Source organism: Plecotus auritus (genome assembly GCF_963455305.1).
Source record: "Plecotus auritus genome assembly, chromosome: X".
Classification (NCBI taxonomy): Eukaryota; Metazoa; Chordata; class Mammalia; order Chiroptera; family Vespertilionidae; genus Plecotus; species Plecotus auritus.
The window spans coordinates 83046982-83062118 of record NC_137784.1 but is presented as its reverse complement, the minus strand read 5'-3'; the positions used below and the strand labels follow the sequence as shown (position 1 = coordinate 83062118).

Below are 15137 nucleotides of genomic sequence, written 5' to 3'. Positions count from 1 at the left end.
CCAAGGAGGTGCAAAGTCAGCCACTGCCTGAGGCCACCCAGCAGGAGCTACAGAGAGATCCGCAGATTCCTCCTCTTAGTTTGGGGTTTGGAGGTGCCCAGATGAGGTGCAGCTGTGAAGTAATGCAGGCTGCTGACAAGCCTTAGGCCTTCTTTTGGAAGCTCTGGGGTTCTTTGACCCAGCTGCAGTTTGTTAGGTTAACTTGCAAAAGGCCAGGCCATTCATATGCAAACACCTCTGTGCACAGCTTGGGTGGGGTTGTAAATTGGGTGGGGCATGGTCTCAGGGAATCACCAGGGTGGAGCAAACAGCAATGGTTGCCTGTTGGCCCTTCCCTGATAGGTCCCTGGGTCTCTGTGTCCCACGGCCCCGTGCAGGAACAATGAATGCTGCGACCACCTCTGAGAGAAAGCCGCCCTCATGTTCCAGCCTGATGCCAGACAGTCCAGTTTCTCCCCGTATGAGTCTGGGTCCCCAGAGTCTCACCCAGAACTGGAGTTCAGATCAGTCAGGAGTTTGTATCTCCCTCCTGATTGAAAAAGACCACAGCATACCCAGTTGCCAGCCCATTTCCGCACGCACCTCTGTACCTTCGCTCTTCCGCACCTTTGCACCTCCTACCAGTCTAGATGCGCTTTTCTCTTTCTTCCTTGTTGTAGAACTTCCACTCAGCCAGCCTTTCCATGGTTCTGGATGATATCCGTATTTTCCTTTAGTTGTCGTTTTGATGTGGTTGTGCGAGACAGCAAGTTCAGGTGTTTACCTATGCCGCCATCTTGGTTCCTCTCTTTTCTGTGACTTTCAAGATATAAAGTTCTTAGGCTGATATTTTATAATTATCAAGAGAAATGTTTATTTATTTTTTAAATATATTTTTATTGATTTGAGAGAGGAAGGGAGAGGGGGAGAGAGAGAGAAACATCAATGATGGGAGAAAATCATTGACTGGCTGCCTCCTACAAGCCTCCCACTGGGGATCGAGCCTGCAGCCCAGGCATGTGCCCTTGACCAGAATTGAACCCAGGACCCTTCAGTCCGCAGGCCGACGCTCTATCCACTGAGCAAAACCAGCTAGGGATCTATATCTATATCTATATCTATATCTATATCTATATCTATATCTATATCTATATCTATATCTATTTTAGACACTTAGACTATAACAGTTATAACATTTCATATATAAAATTATGTTGTTTCACTTTTAGGTTATGCCTTTCTAATGTAAGACACAATACAGAGCTAAGATATACACAGTCATACTTCTGTTCTCCTTCATTTAGGAAGATTCCTGACCAGACGTGGGTACAGTGTGATGAGTGTCTTAAATGGAGGAAGCTTCCTGGCAAGGTTGATCCATCTACATTACCTGCAAGATGGTTTTGTTACTATAATTCTCATCCAAAGTACAGGTAAGCTTGGGACTCAATATTATGCCAAAGATAACTCCTGATTTGTCTCTATATTCTAAAACACTTTTCATCTCAAGTCCACACTCTTCATCCTGGCATTCCAGCCTCTGTGCCAACTGGTCCCCCCTTAACTATCCAGCCTTATTTTTCATCGTATCTTAACACAAACACTATGTTTTTGGTAGGTCTGTGGCTTCAGTATTCCCCACACATGCCATGCTTATTCCCTCCTCCATGACTTTCCACATACTTACAATGACTTTATGCATTCCATCTGCCTATCCAAATCATATCCATCTGGGTTGCTTAAGTGCTTAAGTGTTTTCTGTGATACTTACTTTTCCTATTGACAATATTTTATAGTGATTTTACTTTGACTTCCTATGATATTTAATTCTTGGCATTTATTCACATGTCATTTTGTATTTTTTTGGATATTTTTCATATGTATATACTTTGGCTCTTCAAGAGACTGTAAGCTATTTGAGAATAAGGGCTTTACATTTTGGTTCGAGTTGATGGTTTTCTTCATATGCCTCCTATACCTGAATCTGTTGTAGTACCTACTGTACATTCAGTGCTATTTGTTTACATGTTTGTCTTTTTCATACACTGTATGATCCTTGTAGCATCTAACATCTAGATAGTACCTGGCATTTCCATGGACATTAATTTCAATTTAACAAATATTTTTATTTGATTCAGTAATCACATAGGTTTATGATAATAACTCAGTTTGCTTCATTTAGGCTATGTTGTAATTTTTGCCCCCTCAGGATAAATGCTGATAGAAAAAAGGTACTAGGCGCTATGCCTCCCAAGAGAACATACACACCTTTCTTCCCTCTCAGGCATGAATCTCCTAAACTCTAAGGGTCCCTATGAAACTTGCAACCAGGGGAGCAATGGGCAGTGGCAGCTCGTTCTGGGTTAACCCCTGAACCTGTCTCCAAGGCCCCCTTTTCTCTGACTTTCCAGTCAGCCAAAGCAGACCTGCCTAGGCTCTTTCCTGTTGCTTCTTCTTGTTTCACTGTCCCAGCTTGAATAAACGTACTTTCAAAATAAAAATAAAATAAAAAGGGCACTAAAACAGAGTATGCCTTTTAGAAGAAAATGTTTAAAATGGAGGAAATCAAATAAATGGTGTCTAGGTCTGTAATGAGTAGGCATTCCTTCATAATCTCCAGCTGTGCCTAAGCACCTCTTCATGGAGAGTAACTGCGATTGTGATTAGAATATGGGGCTGAGTGCATAGAAGTCTCCTTTTTAACCCTGTATCTCCTATTGGTTTACACTTAGTCCAGGAGACATAGCCTTCCAGGATATTTTGTCCCCTTATATAGCATAGGATTTGTAATTATTATTAATTTATATTTATTTCTAGGATTACTTTTGACCACTGAATACTTTTTTAGTACTGTCTTCAGGTTTTTACTCCTCTAAAATTATCTTCCTTGTGCTTTACATATAGCAAATATATGTATATCTTTTCATTTATAGAATCCTCTTTTTTTCTCTTTGCTAGTCTCTGTTCTATTCTTTTTATGATGTAAGCTCCTAGTTCCTTGTTGTTGATTTCTATCATAGCCTTTCATTTTCTTCTTCAGGCATCACCTAGTTTAGGAATTCTCATGCTTCTATACTGCATCTTGGGAATTTCTTAGTAAATGATAGGCAACAGACCTAGGTTCTAGTTTCAGCACCATTCTCTTTGTATGGAACCTCAAGCAAGTCTCTTATGTGCTTGAACTTCACTGTGAAAGAATAGAGATTATGTTTTGTGCTGTCTACCATAATATGAATTTTGAAGCTGTCAAGTACTTTGAATGGATTGGGAGAAAGATGATATATGCACCAAAAATAATTAGATGATTGTATGCCTTGAAATAAGAATTGCTACACATTAACCTACACACGGGTTTTGCAATGTGGGTGGAATCTGAGCTTTATAAGGTTAGAAGATTGTTAAGCTGCCTTGTTATAATTGTGAGAAAAGTAAAGGGTAAAAGCGAAGGACATATTTTGTTTCCAAAAGATGATTTCTTCTCTATACTGCAGGAGATGCTCTGTCCCAGAAGAACAAGAACTCACTGATGAAGACATGTACTTGAGCAAAGCTAAGAAACAGTTGAGTATACCTAAAATAGTATTCTGTATTATACAGTAGAGGAGGCTGACTCTTCCTAATAGGGGAATTTTGAAAAGAAGGATGCTTTCCCCCCGCCCTTTTTATTTTTTAATTATTTCCCTCCTCACCTCTTTGTTCTCCCAGTTTTTATTCCTTCTAATCATCTCCTGAGTTTCTCAACTAGTGGTTTGTTTTTAGTCTCCCTTCCCTCCCCCTCTCTCTGTTTCAATGGGGCATCTGAAATTTATCTGCAGTAGCAGCGTTCAGGAAGGCATCCTTGGAAACTCAATGAAGCCCACACTATTTCTAATTTGGAAGGAACATTAAAAGCTAAATCTACAATTGGTAATCCATTTTAGACTGAGAAGTTTCATGGGTGAACTAAATAGCACTTTTATCTTCTCCTAGAGATCAAATTGTTGAGAAGAAGAAGGTGCCCTTGGAAAATGAGAACGACCAGGTGAGAGACAGTCCACCCTCTTCCTTTTCTGAACAAAATTTTCCCCAACAGAGGACATAGGTTGAAGGAAGCAGCAGTCTTGAAAGCTGCATAGAAATAATGAACCATTTCTTCTGGTGGTCTTTTTTTCATTGGATCTTTTTATTTTGCTTTGATCTGCTATTACTGATGGTCAGATCACCGAAAATAGAAGAGCCAAATCATTCATTTTCCAGATTTGGATTCAGTAGTGATCCTGGACAGTGTGAAGGTCACTTTCTGTGTCACAGAATTTTCAGGGTTATGTTCCATCCTCATACAGGCTGCTCCTGTTGAGTGTCTGGTTTTCCTCAGTCTCCTTTCTTCCAGGATTCAGGGGTGATTCTTCCTCCTTCCTTTTGGGAAGAAGGGTGATTCTTTGTGCCCCTCTCCCATCCCTGCTTTCAGGCTGGCTGGCTTTATAAAGACTCTGCTGTTTTGAATTTTCAGGAGCACTGTCTCTCGGACATGGTTGCCCAGCTCCGGACGCTGAAGGGTGCAATAAGGTTGGCCGTCCTTTCAGGGACACTCCTTTTCTGACAGCCACCATAGCACCCATCTATCTCCCCTCCCTCAACCCTGCCTTTCTGCATGATTTTCCTTTTGACCCTCTTTCCCAGAGATATCTACTAGTCGCATGTTAGATTCACCTTTCACCCACTCAATCAGGGTAGGTCAGACTGGTGAGGATAGAGGCAATTTAATACTAATTCTTCTTCTGACAGTCTACTAAGACCTAGTTATATGAATATTCAGGTTTCATGCCCTGCTTAATAGTCTGATGTAGAGATTGGGAGATTTCCTGGGACTGCCCTGTCCTCATTCAGTTTACCTCCCCTTTATATTCCTTCACCTTCATCATTCATACTATTTTCATAAGCTGGCTCTGCCACAAGATCCCAGATGCATGTCTGTGTGTGTGTGCACTATGAATACATGTTAATGTCTCGCATGCATTTCTCCAAAACCAGCACCGACACATGCTGCAATGCTTATTCCTTCCATCCCTACCCTCATCACAGATCTCAGAGGAGTGAAAATCCAGCTTTAAACTGGGTCAAAAGACAGAATTAGACACTGACTAGGGGGCCTGGGTTTATGTTGTGGGTGGGATGACTCTAGGAGCCAATAAGTGAGTTGGGGAGGTCTGTTGGCGTCCAGCTGATTAGGTTATAAGTGAACATGCCTGGGTTCAGTGTTCTAGTGTACATTACTGTGTGCTGTTTGTTCTGTTGTAGGAAACAGTTTCTTTTTATTTGGCTAAGTGTTCTTTCCTAGCATCAGAAGGATTGACTCATCCTTTGGTATTTAGTTTGAAATTGGGATTTTTTATGCATCATTTTTTTCTTTGCTAGGTATTCACTAATCCACTGAAGATCCCTACTATTCAAGACATGGATGAATTAAATAGTCAAACAATTGGATATGAAGAAATTGATAGCCCCAGCCGATTTCCATCTGTTGGAGAAGAAAGCAAAACACCTCCTCTTCAACTTAAGCCTCTGGATTCCAGTGTTTTCCAGTTTTCCAGGTGAGTAAAAAACATAGCTCTCTTCCTTAGTAAGCCTCAGGGTTTGTAATGTAAGTTTGTATGATTATCATATTTATGTTTTTCCTTAGGCCTAGCATAGAATTTAGAAGGATAAACACCATTTTGGGTTGATAGAATTGTGTGCTGCATGTACCCCAATTATTCAACATTACAACTGCTATGTCAAACCTGTCTATCCTTTTTATTTGCTTTTTGAGGTGATCATCTGACAAATGCTCTTTTATGTATTATATATTCATATTATTCTGGGAATTGTGTTTGTGGAATAATAGACATGCAAACTCTTTGAAAAGTACTATCTGCTATACAAATATAAGCTAAAACTACATAGATAAGCATTGTTTCTTTCCTTAAGTTTAGGAATATTAAAGTCCTGTGGGTCTCCATAGGCCTAGCACATGTTGGCCACATATAAAAATAACCATTAGAATTTTGTGCCATTAGGTAAGCCTTCTAGTTCATTGTTTCCTAGAGTAAGTTATTAGTATAAATTTAGTTTTTGGCTTTACTTGTTCATCATCAATATTATTTTGTTAGTCTTTATAACAGGAAGGAGAACACCTTTTCTTAAATATCAGAAGTATTTGAAATACTGAAAGTTATGACTGCCCCTATAATGCCATGAGACTGGAACTCAGGACTCTGATTAAAACTTGCTTTCTCCTCTCTGTTATGCTTCTCACTTCTGGTAGAGCCAAGCTATAGGGCAGGTAGAGTTGTTCTCTAACAGTAGAAACTTCTACAGTCATCAATAATGTGAACTTTCAACTTACCCTCTTCACTTTGGATATCTTCTTGACTTAGGATAGATGCAACGGAATACATGATACGGTAAAAATGACTCCTGTTCCCCCTCCTACCACAATGTTACTGATATTTTTCCTTGTTTCTTGCTTCTTAGGTGGGTCTTTTCAGCTTCTCATCTAGACAAACATCTCTACATGTGTGCAAGGCCCCTATTCAGTGATTCTATCACAATTAAGCCTTGTAGATATTGGAAGAACCCCATGACCCCCCTGAACATGAACAAAAAGTCTCAAGAGGAAGTAAGCTATTAGGAGCAAAACTAATAAAATTCTAAAAGGAATTAAATGAGAACTTATATGAAAGAATTTAGAGGTACTCACTAACTAATGATTGAATTTGAGTAATATGGAAAGAGCAGTTTCTAAGATTGAACTATATAGCAAGGGAGTGAGAAATATAGTCAGTATCAGGGGCTTGAGGGTAATTTTCCTCTGTATCCATCTGTAGTTTTCTAGCTCTCGTTGTAGGTTGGGAAGGTTGTACAATGAAGTGTTGTGTGTTTTTGAAGTACGTTGTTACCTCTCTCAGTCTCCTTGAAATGATCATGTATTAGAATTGCTACTGGAGTAGTAAGGTGTCATTGATCTTGAAGGCTCTACTTTCCCTGATTTGACCAATTTCCATTTTTTGTCAGTGTTTCTTTCATTACTCTGTGGTGACTTTTGGTAACCTAAAGGAGATTACAAATGCTAACCTATGTATGTGTGTATTTTATGAGTGCAGTATGTCAGTTCATCCATTAGGTGGCATACTTTATCAGTCTTTATTGATACTTTTGTATAAGTCTTTGTGGAACTGCTGTGCCCAGAGTTGGGTTTTGGTTATAGAGGACAGGTAAAATACTTTGATTCTTCATGTGTAGTTTTAATTTGAGAATAATATTCTTTCAAGAGAAAGAGATACGTGATAATTGATGTTGCTGCTAATGTCATATGTTTTATGTAAGGTCACTAAATGATTATTATGTCATTTCAAGCTACATGTATAGAGGGATTCAGGTTGATTGGGAGGAGTCTGCTTTTCTATAAGGGAAAATGATGGTGCTCTAGAGTTCAGTGAAATATACAAGGTTTTCTGATAAAACAGTGTTAATGGAATTATCAATTTAGTCAAGAGTTACAAAGGTATCCTTTGTTATTATCAAACCTGAAGGTGATAAGGATCCTTGGGCCATGGAGTACAACTCTCCAACTCTAGATAACATAAAGCCTTCTCTATAAAAGAAAGTTTTAAAAATTCCTAGTGGGATAGGTTATATGACCTAGTAAGGCCTCTCAAAGTGTCATTGGAAATAGTTTTATGAGTTTCACAAATCTAACAAGAGAGTGGAGCACCTGCAATAGATAATAGATTTAGCTAATATGAAACAGACATAACTTTTTAGGGAAAAACAGCTTATTTCTCTTCATGTACATCATCCCTTTCTGTTCACTCATTCTGCATATATTTGAGTGTTTACTGTATGAAAGATAGTGTTCTAAGGCAGTGATGGAGTCAAAGATGAAAGAGCTTATGATAGTCAAAGTTTTATATGTAGTTATCCCCAATACATTCTAGATTTCATACAAGTAGTACAAACTAAGGTCTAAAGTAGTCATAAGCATATGTACAAAGGAGAGAATTAGTGGCTGTAATATATTTATATATTTAGAAAGATTTTGAGTAAGTTATATGTCAAAAGCTAATTATTTCATGTTTAAGAGGATAACAAAAAAATCCAAATTATATTGTAATAGTGGAAGGAAAGAAGACACATTCTAGTATGTTTAAGGAATGTTTGAAACAACAAATATGAGATAGAAATAAAAGACCAATTTTTTTAATGAATAAGTTGATTCAGAGGCCAGTATTAACATTTTAAAATATGTTCTTTGAGAGAGACTTACAAAATGGAGAAATGAGGAGTGTAGTGGGCACTTTCATCAACCAATAACCATTTAACTGGAAGAAGTTATTAAAACAAAACAACCATTCTAAGTTCCTGGAAATTGCCTTAGGGGCATACAGAAAATGGAGAAACATTTATTCAGGAAATTTATTAAATCTCAGAAAGAACAGGAAGAGTCTTTGGCATTTAGCCTGTTCCCATCCTCCTCCAAGCTGTGTTTTATTAAAACTACTCTAGGAGCTCTAATACAGGTGGGTGTGGTCAAGAAGTTGGGGTCTTTATCTTCCCCTAGCTCCTGGTCTACAGCTATGGCTTTACTTGAGAGAGTCAGGCCTCTGACATTTCTCATCTCCCCCAGTTCTGTCTTGCAGAAGCTCTATTCTGGAAAGACCCTAACAGGGGTGGGCAAACTTTTTGACTCGAGGGCCACAATGGGTTCTTAAACTGGACCGGAGGGCCGGAACAAAAGCATGGATGGAATGTTTGTGTGAACTAATATAAATTCAAAGTAAAGGAGCGGAGGGGAGAGCAATAGAACCGGATAGAACAGCCGGATCCGGCCCGCGGGCCGTAGTTTGCCCACGGCTGCCCTAGAAGGACTGGGTCTCTCTTCTCCTAGCTAGCTTTCTCTTCCCCCATCCAGCCCCAACTCATAGTGAAAGTACTTACCTAGGGAAGTCATGGGGCTATTACTCCTGTCCCAGCTTGCTTATAGGGCAGAGGTTTATGCCAGAAGGAGCAAACAAAAAACCATCCCAGCACCTATTAATATAAAAAGGTTTCACTCCTGGAGATTTGGGTCACTTTCCCTATTCCCACCTCTTCCTTAGGGAAAGAGACAGGCCTTAAAGATGACGAATTCCTTAGCTCTACCTGCCAGAATGCACATTACCTATAACAGATCATGGAGAATCCATTCCTAAGGGCATTGTCAAAAACAAAGGGAATTATGGTGGAGAACAATTGAGAGGGTACTCATAGCTCCACAATACAAGTTACAACAAGGAAAAGAGTTGAGCAATTAGATGTTTAGTAACAGAGAGAACCAAGGAAAAAAGAGTAAATCACAAGAGGAATTTAAAAATACCTTGAGAAGTTAAAAATGAAAACAAAATATCCCAACACTTATGGGATGATATTTCTATCCCTCTCTCCCTTTCCCTCAGAGGGAAAATTATACAGGCTTATATTAAAATTGAAATAAGACCTCAAATTAATAACTTAAACTTCCACCTTAAGAAACTACACACAAAAAACTGAAAATGGAAATCCCATTTGACCCAGTAGTCCCACTCCTAGGAATATATCCTAAGAAACCAGAAACACCAATCAGAAAGGATATATGCACCCCTATGTTCATAGCAGCACAATTTACAATAGCTAAGATTTGGAAACAGCCTAGGTGCCCATCAGCAGATGACTGGATCAGAAAACTATGGTACATCTACACAATGGAATACTATGCTGCCATAAAAAAGAAGGAATTACTACCATTTGTAGGCACCTGGATGGAATTAGAGAACATTATGCTAAGTGAAATTAGCCAGTCAATGAAAGAAAAATACCACATGATCCCACTCATTTGGGGATAATGAAAAACATTATAAACTGATGAACAAAAAGATAGTTACAGAGGCAGTAAAGCATCAAACAGACTGTCAAATTACAGCGGTAAGGTTAGGGAGAGGTGGGGGAAATAAGAGATCAACTGAAGGACTTGTATGCATGCATATAAGAGTAACCAACGGATGCAAAACATTGGGGGGTGAGGGCATGTATGGCAGTGGGGTGGGGGTGGGGGGCAATGGTAAGATATGTACACATATAATACCTTAATAAAAATTTGAAAAAAAAAAAAGAAACTACACAAACAAGAGCACACTAAACCCAAATCAAGCAGAAAGAAGAAAATAACAAAATCAGAATGGAAATGAAATAGAGAATAGAAAAACAATAGAGAAAATCAGTGAAACCAAAAGTTGGCTCTTCAAAAGAACAACAGAAATTAAGAAAGCAATTGCATTTATAGTTGTTTGAAAAATAAAATATTTAAGAATATATTTAACAAAGTGCAAGCAAAACTTAGTATAATGAAAACTATAAAATATTGTTGAATGAGGTTAAATAAGACCTAAATAAATGGAAAGACATTTCATGTTTATAGATCAGATTTAATGCTGTTAAGATGACAATATTTCCCAAATTGAGCTACAGATTCAGTGCAGTCTCTTATCAAAATATCACCTAGCTTCTTTGCAGACAAGCACTGGAGGAAGGTGACAAAAAGAAGAAAGAAAATGCAAAGGAACTATGTAGTTGGAAAAGAATTCCTAGTATATAAACTCAAAATTAATCTTTACTAAATGAGTGAATACAGGTTTGGAATAACAATTGATTCCTAGAGGGAAGAACCTTTACTTATAAAACTAATAAGTATTTACAGAGCCAATAAGTAAAATCCATTTATTTTTATCTCCTTCAAACAATACTTTCTTTTTTATTGGCTCTTATGTGCAAAGTTTTTGTTCCCTCATTCCCATCTAGCACAGTTACTCAAGCTTCCTTCTGTCAAGGAGCTCATACTTTAGTAGGGAACCTGTGATACATACACACACACATGCACACATACTTGCACACACATGGTAAAAAGTGATACATGTAAGAGAGGGCTAAAGTGATATAGTAATTCAAAAGTACCATTTGAGCTGGACTTAGACATGCTCTAAGAATTCAGAAGTGGCATTTGAGCTGGACTTAGACATGGAAGCAATAATTAAAGATTTCAAATAGGGGAGTGACATAATTAGAGCAATACCTTACTTAGGAAGATTAATTTGGCAGTGGGTGATTTGGAGGTGAGAGAAGGGAGCCAGGTTTGAAGGTAAAAATGAAAGATCAATTTTATACATACTGAGTGAGATATCAGTAGGACTTCCATGAAAAAAAAAATGTATAATAGGCCATTGGAAATCCAGTACTGGAGATCAGGGCTTGTGGGATGACTTGGTAGTTACTGTTCAGAGATTATAACCAAGAGAATGTATGAGATTACCAAAGGAAAAAATTGTAGGTATAGAGGAGATTTAAGGACAGAACACTTAGAAATTGGAAAATTAAGAGAAGGAAGAAAAATTGACATTCATTGCCTTTCATAAAATTTTGTTTTCTAGTATCATTTACCCTTTTTTTGTACATGTAAACTGATTGTTTCACTATCTTCCTCAGTACTACAGCTAAATGGATCTACAGTGGCCCTAAAATGCATTTAAAGATGGATACATTTGTTCTTACATAGCCCCTAAATCCTTTTGCTTTCCCACTAAGGCTGACACAAGACCTATTAAAATGGCAGACCAGTTTTATTTCTGGTGAACACTAGTTTTGAAGAACATTCAGGGTATTACAAGAAGCTAAAGCTTGAGATGTCTTATAGATGTTCTCAGAAATTGCAGAGAAATACAAGCAGCCTTGAAATACTATGACTTGACTCTTTCTCATTGAAAATTTGAAAGTCGATCTTTACCTTGAAATTTCTTGGTTTTCTGCAGGGACAGCAGAAGAGTTATAAGGATAAAAATAGGGGTCCCATCCTGCCGCATGACATAAAATTGTCTATGGATTTCACTGGTGCCAGTTGTTTGTTCCTTCAACCTTTAGAACATATAGCAGCCAGAAATGGAAGGTGATTGAGGTCACCATCCTGGGAGTGCCTGTTTACCCCAATAGAGGGGATTCTTTTGCCATAGGGAGAAATGACTTGAATTGGCTGTTTCATTTTCTTTGTTTATGACCAGGGCCCTATGTTTCAATTAACTTTTACAAGTGAATAATAGGCAATAGCCACAATCGAGTTGGCTGGTAAAAGAATTGTATGGTGTTCGTTGCAATATAAAAAAAAATGTGGCCCTGACCAGTTTGACTCAGTGGATAGAGCGTCGGCCTGCGGACTGAAGGGTCCCGGGTTCGGTTCCGGTCAAGGACATGTACCTTGGTTGCGGGCACATCCCCACTGGGAGGTGTGCAGGAGGCAGCTGATTGATGTTTCTCTCCCATCGATGTTTCTTACTCTCTATCCTTCTCCCTTCCTCTCTGTAAAAAATCAATAAAATATATTTTTTAAAAAAATAAAAAATGTGCATAAGTCTTTGATACTGGAAGGTTTTTGTGACTCTAAAATTAACGAGCTGGCTCGGTTCTTCTCCACATATTCCCGAGGCTTTTTATGACCTTTTTTCTTTTCTTTCTTTCTGTTTTTTTATCCCCCATTCTCATATTAGAGGATTTTGCATCTGTATTTTTGTTTGTTTTCCTTCCTTGACCTGCATTTCTGAAACTTCTAAGTCAGGCTGGTTTTAATCCTATTTTCAGAATTCTTACCAAGGTCAACCTGGTCCTGTTATATCCAGATGCTGACTCTTCATATCTTTATTTCATCTCTCTCTTAAGACCAATTGCTGTCTCAGCTATCTGCATAAGTGAAGGGGTAGGGGTTTGGAGGTAAACTTGTATTGCTAACCTGAAATGAGCTGTGGATAACAGCTAGAGTCAGTTTTAATATGGGAAATTTGAAGAGGGGCTCTATAAGATAAGAATATATTTAGCCTATTTTGACAACTTAATTTCCTCTTCTTGTTACAGTAAGTACAAATGGATCCTAGGTGAGGAACCTGTGGAGAAACGAAGAAGGCTTCAGAATGAGATAACAACACCTCCTCTAGATTATTCCATGCCTGGCTCTTACAGGAGGGTAGAGGCAGCTGTTGCTTACCCAGAAGGAGAGAACAGCCATGATAAATCCAGTTCTGAGAGAAGCACACCACCGTATCTTTCCCCAGAATACCCAGAAGCAAGCAAAAGTACCAGTCAAAGTAGGGAGGCTTCAGTTCTGTATTCAGGAGCCCAAGAACATCAGGGGTCCCTGCTCCCTGAAGAATTAGAAGATCAGATGCCAAGATTGGTAGCAGAAGAATCTAACAGAAGCAGCACAAACATAAACAAGGAAGAAGTAAACAAGGGACCTTTTGTAGCTGTTGTTGGAGTTGCAAAAGGTGTTCGAGATTCAGGAGCTCCCATTCAGCTGATCCCTTTTAACCGAGAGGAGCTTGCTGAGAGAAGAAAAGCAGCTGAATCCTGGAACCCAATGCCTTATTCTTCCGTGGCTTCTGCTACAACTCCTGCTGCAGCCGCTGGGGAGAAAGGAAGAAGCTATGAGGAGAGTGGAGGTCATAATACACCAAAGATGAAGAACCAAAGAGAGCTGGAAGAACTGAAAAGAACCACAGAAAAATTGGAACGTGTTCTGGCGGAAAGGAATTTGTTCCAGCAAAAGGTTAGGATAGCACCTTACCACTAGGAATAAAAGATAATTGAAACCAAGGGACCTGAGAGCTGGAGCTCTGATGAATTCATGTTCTGAGGCCTTTAAGCAAAATAAGCCATTGAATTATTCTGTGGTATGTTTCAGATTGGGTGAACCCGAATGGGCTTCCCTCCTATATTTTGGGATTGAAAAGGTCCATCAGTAGAGGAATATGTACAGAGGAATCACTGAGTGAATATATTAGGGACAATTTTTGCCACTCTTGTAGCATGTGGAGTCATTGAATTTCTATTTCTTGGACTGCAGGTGGAGGAGCTGGAACAGGAGAGGAATCACTGGCATTCTGAATTCAAGAAAGTCCAACATGAATTGGTGACCTACAGTACCCAGGAAACAGAAGGCTTGTATTGGAGCAAGAAACACATGGGTTATCGCCAAGCTGAATTCCAGATTCTGAAAGCTGAGCTGGAAAGAACCAAAGAGGAAAAGCAAGAACTAAAAGAGAAACTGAAGGAGACAGAGACACACCTGGAAGTGCTGCAGAAGGCTCAGGTCTCCTACCGGACCCCAGAGGGAGATGACCTAGAAAGGTTAATTACTAGGGTTTAGTTATCAGCTTGTGAGTGCTAATGGGAAGCATCCCTTAGGACCCCAGTTACTGGTCATAAATAAGGGAGGAAGTCTGAATCAATTCATAGGCCACCAAGGACTGAGGAATTACTTCTTAGTGAGCTGCAGCCAGTCTCCCTGTGCTTGGTGGCATGTGCTTTCTTCTTTCTTTGTAGCTAATGGAAACATAATTGTTGAGAAATGTAGGCCCGTTTTTAAGGAGCTTCATTTTGTTCTGTTGGCTAATGACTTCATGTCATCTCTTCTCCTGCCCCCTCACTCCATCATACAGGGCTTTGGCAAAGCTTACGCGGCTGCGTATCCACGTCAGCTATCTCCTTACTTCTGTCCTCCCTCACTTGGAGCTTCGTGAGATCGGGTTTGACTCAGAACAAGTGGATGGGATCCTGTATACGGTGCTGGAGGCAAATCACATACTGGATTGAACACTAGACTATATACTCTATCTACCCCTCTCTCATCTCCCTCTTCTCTCCTCTCCTCTCCTCTCCTCTCCTCTCCTCTCCTCTCCTCTCCTCTCCTCTCCTCTCCTCTCCTCTCCTCTCCTCTCCTCTCCTCTCCTCTCCTCTCCCTTCTTCCCTCTCTCCCCCACTTCTCTCCCATTCTCTCTCTCATCTTTATGCCTTATTTAGATAATCTTTGAGCAAATCCTCGCTCTTAATCAGTCTGCTGCTTATTCAGTTTGGTATGAGGAAAGAGGCTATTTCAGTAGGCTTTCAAGAGTTTCAGGAACAGAAAAGCAATAGTCATCAAACAAGGTGACCTGAAAGCTTTAACTTTCATGGCTTAGATACTTGGCCTATTTTATATCCTTTCTGAAGTGGTTTGTATTCATTTAGGTCAAATCGGTCAACAAATATTGGGTTAATGTACTAGGTGTTTTGGGATAAATTAACAACTATAACTCATGGATTCAGTCTTC

General features: G+C 39.3%; 1 protein-coding gene across 1 annotated transcript in view; it reads left to right on the top strand.

Annotated features, from left to right (window-relative positions):
* Positions 1-14194, top strand: part of MORC4 (MORC family CW-type zinc finger 4) — a gene marked incomplete at its 3' end in the record, with an annotated part of 77856 nt that extends 63662 nt beyond the window's left edge. Inside the window, exons 11-16 of the mRNA XM_080652348.1 lie at positions 1284-1412; positions 3471-3539; positions 3949-4000; positions 5374-5549; positions 12904-13594; positions 13892-14194. Of these exons, the coding sequence (XP_080508474.1) occupies positions 1284-1412; positions 3471-3539; positions 3949-4000; positions 5374-5549; positions 12904-13594; positions 13892-14194 (1420 nt within the window). The remainder of the gene's footprint in view (positions 1-1283; positions 1413-3470; positions 3540-3948; positions 4001-5373; positions 5550-12903; positions 13595-13891) is intronic.
* Positions 14195-15137: the final 943 nt, after the last annotated feature.